The 6,360-nt window shown below is 44.2% G+C and overlaps 4 protein-coding genes across 4 annotated transcripts; 3 read left to right on the forward strand and 1 right to left on the reverse strand.

Moving 5' to 3' along the window:
* Positions 1–275: 275 nt before the first annotated feature.
* On the forward strand, positions 276–1,489 carry O0I10_011795 (uncharacterized protein; the record flags this gene model as incomplete). The annotated part of the gene is made up of 2 exons (XM_058491757.1): positions 276–366; positions 1,224–1,489. 2 exons carry the CDS (start codon positions 276–278, stop codon positions 1,487–1,489), a joined length of 357 nt encoding a protein of 118 aa, XP_058337450.1.
* A 402-nt stretch (positions 1,490–1,891) lies between these two features.
* Positions 1,892–2,886, forward strand: O0I10_011796 (uncharacterized protein; the record flags this gene model as incomplete). The annotated part of the gene is made up of 3 exons (XM_058491758.1): positions 1,892–2,083; positions 2,139–2,621; positions 2,677–2,886. The coding sequence occupies 3 exons, from the start codon at positions 1,892–1,894 to the stop codon at positions 2,884–2,886; spliced, it is 885 nt and encodes a 294-aa protein (XP_058337451.1).
* A 137-nt stretch (positions 2,887–3,023) lies between these two features.
* On the reverse strand, positions 3,024–4,176 carry O0I10_011797 (uncharacterized protein; the record flags this gene model as incomplete). The annotated part of the gene is made up of 3 exons (XM_058491759.1): positions 3,024–3,384; positions 3,445–3,462; positions 3,533–4,176. 3 exons carry the CDS (start codon positions 4,174–4,176, stop codon positions 3,024–3,026), a joined length of 1,023 nt encoding a protein of 340 aa, XP_058337452.1.
* Positions 4,177–4,423: 247 nt separating this feature from the next.
* O0I10_011798 (uncharacterized protein) lies at positions 4,424–5,924 on the forward strand (the record flags this gene model as incomplete). The annotated part of the gene is made up of 5 exons (XM_058491760.1): positions 4,424–5,053; positions 5,122–5,239; positions 5,297–5,439; positions 5,511–5,619; positions 5,686–5,924. 5 exons carry the CDS (start codon positions 4,424–4,426, stop codon positions 5,922–5,924), a joined length of 1,239 nt encoding a protein of 412 aa, XP_058337453.1.
* Positions 5,925–6,360: the final 436 nt, after the last annotated feature.

Genomic DNA, 6,360 nt, shown 5'->3' on the forward strand with positions numbered 1-6,360 from the left:
TTTTTGAAACAATACTGATCAGCGCATCTAAGAGCACCATGTGTGAAAGTTTCAGGTTCGAAAGGGGCAATCTCAATATCAAGGGTTGGATGTATAGTGTTCATGCATTTATACAAGAGGTGTCCAACCTATTTTAATTTCCACTTCTTCCCTCTGCCTTCCATTCTCTACTGTTGCCCCATTCAAGTACACAACTACCACCTGCGAACGAGTGTGCTGCTTCAACCCATCAATGTCAATCCTACGACTGTCTTGATTCGAAAGCCTTCAACTGAATGGCGAGTCCATGGCGTGTGCACCCCACTACAACACACGAGCCTCTTGACACTTCACCTTCTCTTGTACAATCATCGACGACAATCAAACGTAACAGCATTCATTCCAGCAGTTGCTAGCAAGGTCTTCACTTCATTGTCTCAAACAGTGTTCACAGCCTTGTCACTCTATGCTACAACACACGCTCTTGTACTCTCCTTTGCCACAACCAAACGTAACAGCAGCTGCTATTCCATTGTCTCAAGTTACTCGTAGCAGCCTACCTTTCAGTCTTTTTTACGTGAGCAGCACATAGCCAATGTATACAAGCAGCTTTATTTATGTGCAGCAACTTGCTTCAATACATACGACTTATGGATACGGATTTGAAGATTGGTTTGGTACATGGGATGGAAGGGAATGGATAAATACAATGTATGGAGGAAGAGCATTGTCAACTTGGCCATCATGCGTGATACTACCATCGTCATCCGGTTATCGTACGTTACAACCTATTCCATGGCAATCACAAATCGTCATCCTCTGTGCAGCCCTCAACCACCACCACGTTTTGACGCGCCATGGGTATAAATCGCCACCACGCATCAAGTATCACCTCACGTACATCCATTCACCTTTACCCCATATCGATGTATCTTCCTCATTGGAGCAATTTGTTGTACCTCTCAATCTATCTCTTGTGAATGATGTTGGATTAAAGGTTTACTTTGGCGAATACGAGAGTTTCCATAGTGGATGTGACCCTATCTTCTCCCTGGATTGAATCTTGTCTTGTGAGGGCATGTGATGCATGGTATAATGGAAGGATGTATGGTATGGTAAATGCAGGGTTGTAAAAGAGTATCCGCTTGTGAAGGTTGTGATAAGTGAAAGGGTGTGATTGATTCATTGGATGTTGAACAAAGGCTATATCATTTGGAAAACATGAATCACTCGCTTTTTGTAAGGTCTTAGTCGTAGTGGTGTATTGCTTCGCTGGCAATGCTTGATTAGCTGGATTATTTTGATTGTTTCGTTCCCTGGCATATTCCTTGTTGCAAATCGTGTCACCGAAAGCAATCTTACAGAAGAAGATGTAGCCGACAAAGAAGGCGTGGACTTTGATAGCAGCACTTTTGGTCATGTGAGGCATACTACGGAAGACGTAGTCGATGAAGCTGCGGTCTCTCATCATGGCAACCCTTCTGCACCAGAGACGAACAATCATGATTAGAGCTCCCTCTACCAAGTTTCATTATCCACCTATCAACCCTTTCCTTCCAACAATCATATAAAGTAATAAGTAATATCTCTTTTCCCAATGAATACATCCAAGTCAGCTTAGCTCTGTTGTAGACAACTTTATTCATTTGTAAGCTTCTGCTATAGAACATGCATAAAGGGGATGGTATCAAGTCGTGTATGTAAAGATGAAAGCTGCTCTCCTTGACAACAAGTTTTTACTCACATAGAAACATTTGATGGACCATGCGTACTGGCATGGAATACTTTTGGTCAAAAAAGGACATGTAATGGAGTAGAGCAACATTGCCATGGCGACGACGTGCCTGATTTATGCTGAACGCGCTTTGAAACACAGCGTAATTTCTTCTCTCTCTCTTCTCTTTTCTCCCCTATGCTACAGTGGTTGGCGTTCTTATCAGTACTTGTCGTTTCGCTGGTGGTCCATGCTGTTACCGAGCCAAGAATTGTGGCCATGGGAGACCTTCATGGCGATCTGAACAATACATTGACCATCATGAGGTTCGCAGGCTTGATTGACCAAGACAATCGGTGGTCTGGTGGCGACACCATCTTTGTGCAAACGGTAAATAGCTACACACAACACCCTTGCTTGATCCATCGACTTACAAGGAGCTCAGGGCGATGTGGTAGATCGTGGCGTGGATACAATAGCGTTATATGAGTTGCTACAACGGTTACGGGACGAGGCAAAAGAACAAGGTGGTCAAGTTGTATCTGTTTTGGGCAATCATGAAATCATGAACATGGTGGGCGACTGGCGATATGTGCATCCCGATGACATTGCATCTTTTGGTGGAAAACAAGCACGTATCAAAGCATTCTCCAAAGAAGGTTGGATTGGAAGCGATCTCATGGAATGGAACCTTACAGCCAAAGTTGGATCTTCTGTATTTTGTCATGGCGGCATTCTCCCCAAATACTCACATGATGGCATTGATGGGATTAATCGCCGTGCAAAGGAGTCACTCGAGACGTACATCAATGAAAGGGAAGACACGTATGGCTTATTTGGTGGTGATGGTCCTACATGGTATCGAGGATTCGCTGTGGGCGATGAGCGCATATGCGCTGTATTGGACAAGGCGCTCATGATGCTGGAGGTAAATGAATGCAAGGTATGGATTGGGCTATTCATTGATAAAGGGTATACATTAGGCGGATCGAATGGTGATGGGTCACACTGTACAACGTGATGGACGTATTCGTGCTCGATGTGGGGGCAAGGCTATCTTAATTGATATTGGCATATCACACGTCTATGGTGGACATCCTGGAGCATTGGAAATTCAAGGAGATCAGATTCATGCGGTGTATGAGCATGGCAAGGAAAAGTTGGTAGCCTCTCGTATCCACGAAGAATTGTAGATTGGTAGATTTCACTAATAAATTCCAAATAAAGAAAGCATGTAATGCCTCGTGATCACTACATCTTTGTTGTCATGGTGATGTTTATTATCTTTTATAGTGGGTGTGGACATGTATATAGATGTAACGACTATTAGTTAAGAAGAGGATGCATAATGGCGAAGATAAGGAGCAAGAAAGAGACGACCTGTAATAGCAAAAAAGCCAAGGTTTCCAATGATGCATCCAAAACGTGCCATAGGCAGGGCTGTTGATTTGATGATAGACTCTGGTAATCGCTTCGATAAAGAAACCTGTGCCATTACTGCCAATCCGTGCAATGTAAAGAACGCTATATTCTCGAGCGTCAGTCGTCGACAAAGGCACATGACCAAAAGCTCGTGCATGATCCCACTGGTAAGAAAGGCCATAAATCCCCGCCGATTGGTTGTGGATATCGATTCGCTTTGGTAAAAGATGCGATGGAAAAGGTTACGCACCGGTCGGCTCCAGCGCCGGCTAAACGTTGAGTTATTAGCATTATTTCCTCCATGTCTTTTTGTTGTGTGGTGTGCTTACCTCCAAAAGTCCTTTGGGCTTTTGTTTCATCAAATAGGATCGAGTTAGTCATTGATAATCAGGTGGATGTGAAGGGATGAATACCTACCTTGTTGCTAGCATGGGAGCATCGAATAAATCGATTTGGGGTAAACCCAAGATAAGCTGTTGGATTCCCATTCCGACATCTGCCACCCCAAGGAATGTGTAAGCCTTGCATCCGTACAATAAAGTATAACCGAGACTGGATGGATGGAACCATGGAAGCGTCAACATCGATGCTGAGTCGTTTGGTAGTAATTGATCAATGCAGTAATGCATGAGCGCAAGCTTGATAACACCACGAGCAATTCGCATGACACCTTTTTGACGTGTACCACGTGCATCCACGTGCTTGATCCGATCAGGTTCCTCAGCAAGTTGAGCCCGCATTGTATCTGGTACATCCAACACGATGGCATTGAAGGATTCCATCCACTCGCGTACACTTAATTTCTCCAGCGGTAGAGTAGCACTGTAAGCTGCATAGAACCATGGTAGAGCGGCCAAGAAAAGATTGCATCCATCATGTCGGGTAGCAATCACCATGGGGACAATGATATGTGCGCCTCCAATCATCACTCGTATCGGTGTCATGCCGCGTCGTGCTTTTCGTAACAAGACATAATCGAGTCCCAGCTGTGCACAGTGCAAGCCAACCAAAGGAACCGTGGGTATAATAAAAGGAGGTGGTAAAACAAGGTTGACTGGCATGGTTATGAATGAAATGGTCTACGTGAGAGTTTCAGCAAGTGAATGGTCGCATTGACATAATAGAGAAAGACACGAATTGGGGGAATGGCAACGGTTGTTGGGGTGAGGGTGTATTGTTGTTGTGTGAGTGTGTGGGGAACAACGAGAAAAGCGGCTTACCAAACACGAAACCAGTTCATCTCTTTCACTTGTTGAAACCCACCCTTCACGTTCCTTTCTCTTCTTCTTTCCCACTCTCTCTTCCACAATGTCACAGCAACACCACCACCAACTACACGATCAACTGAAGGCTACGTTGACTCGACGTGAGGAGATCGCAAAGTTACGACGGCTTGTAGTCAACCCACCCACTGCTATTGACTTCAGCTCCAACGACTTTTTGGGCTTGACACAAAACTCGATGCTTCGAGAGAGATACTTGAATGAATTACAGCAACTGGATCGTGTCTTGGGATCCACAGGCTCGCGTTTATTGGATGGCAACTCACAATACGCTATCGATTTGGAGAACAAAATTGCTACGTTTCATGGTGCAGAAACAGCGTTGCTATTCAACTCGGGTTTCGATGCCAATGCTGGATTCTTTGCAACAGTGCCACAGAAGGGAGATATTGTCATATACGATGAGTTAATCCATGCAAGTGTTCACGAAGGAATGCGAATGTCACGTGCTGCCCGGTGCATCCCGTTTAAACATTCCGATGTCAATGACTTGAATCGGATTCTTATGGACCTTGGTGAAACAACCAGCAATGTCTTTGTCGCACTCGAGACGGTCTACTCTATGGATGGCGATGTTGCTCCTCTTCCACAAATCGTTGGCACGCTTAAAAAGTATTGGCCAAACAGAGAAAATGGACACATTGTCGTGGATGAGGTAAATGGGAACCCCACTCTATATGATATCATGTCATTCATTTATTAATGGTCACCCGCTATTCCCAGGCACATAGCACAGGTGTATACGGCAAGAATGGACGTGGTGTGGTTGCACATTTTGGATTAGAGGATGAGATTTTTGCTCGATTACACACATTCGGCAAGGCGTTGGCAAGCAACGGAGGTAAAATCACCAAGGAAACGTATACACATGAAGAAGCATACTCATATCTGCTTATAGCGGTCATTCTCGGTTCCAGCATACTACGCGAATATCTTATCAATTATGCACGTCCTCTTATTTATTCCACTTTCATGTCATTCTCAAGCTTGGCAAGTATCAAGTGTGCTTACGACATGCTGGCTAGTGGAGAAACCATTCCTGTAAGTATATTGATGGGTGGATGGTATATGGATGAATCAACATCTTATATATATCAACCTATGTTGATTAGATTCAAGAACATGTACATCTTCTCACTCGTCGGTTCCGAGAAACCATTTACTTGCCAATGGGTACCTTACTTCCTTCAGCAAGTCCTATTCAAGGGATTGTCCTTAATGGTATGGGCGGGAAGATGCGGGAGATCTTTTGTGGTTTTATCTCATGCACGGAGATTTTTCATTTAGGTAATGCACCTGTACGATCGCTTGCCAAGTACTTGAACAAACAAGGTTTCATTGTCAAACCGATTTGCTCCCCAACTGTCCCAAAGGGTCAAGAACGTGTACGCATTTGTCTCCATGGTCACAATACATTTGAGCAGGTAGATGCACTTGTTGCTGCTGTCCATACGTTTTTCAATGTCAAAGTACCACCCACCGGTATCCATCATCCCTTATCATCTCTTGAATCCGCCAAATTGTAATTATATAGCTTTCAACCCTTCTTCTTACATAGTTCCTCCCCCAAGTAAATATACATAGACACATTCCTAATGGATAAATGTTCTTTCCCAAGCATTATCTTTGTTGTCATCGAGTCTCGTAGTTGTCGAATCTCAATAATGTTGTTGCGCAACTCATTGTCAAAAAGCATCTATCCACCACAAATGAAAAAGCTGCAAAATGGCACGTGCATGATGCACAGACGATCATCCATCATCATGCAACTCCACACTCCGTAGCAACGAGTTCACTTTTTCGCAACCGCTTTCTAACTTGATAATGAACGACACCTATTTCGAGGGCTAGAACATACGCCTGCTTGTAAAAAATCGCTCATTGTGGTTGCCTGGGCAATGATGCGGTAACATTTGGAGGTGGGTGATACACAAGGGGTGAAAAGGTACCAGGTGGGCAGGG

This window comes from Lichtheimia ornata (genome assembly GCF_029851405.1).
Source record: "Lichtheimia ornata isolate CBS 291.66 chromosome Unknown scaffold00101, whole genome shotgun sequence".
NCBI classification, from domain to species: domain Eukaryota; kingdom Fungi; phylum Mucoromycota; class Mucoromycetes; order Mucorales; family Lichtheimiaceae; genus Lichtheimia; species Lichtheimia ornata.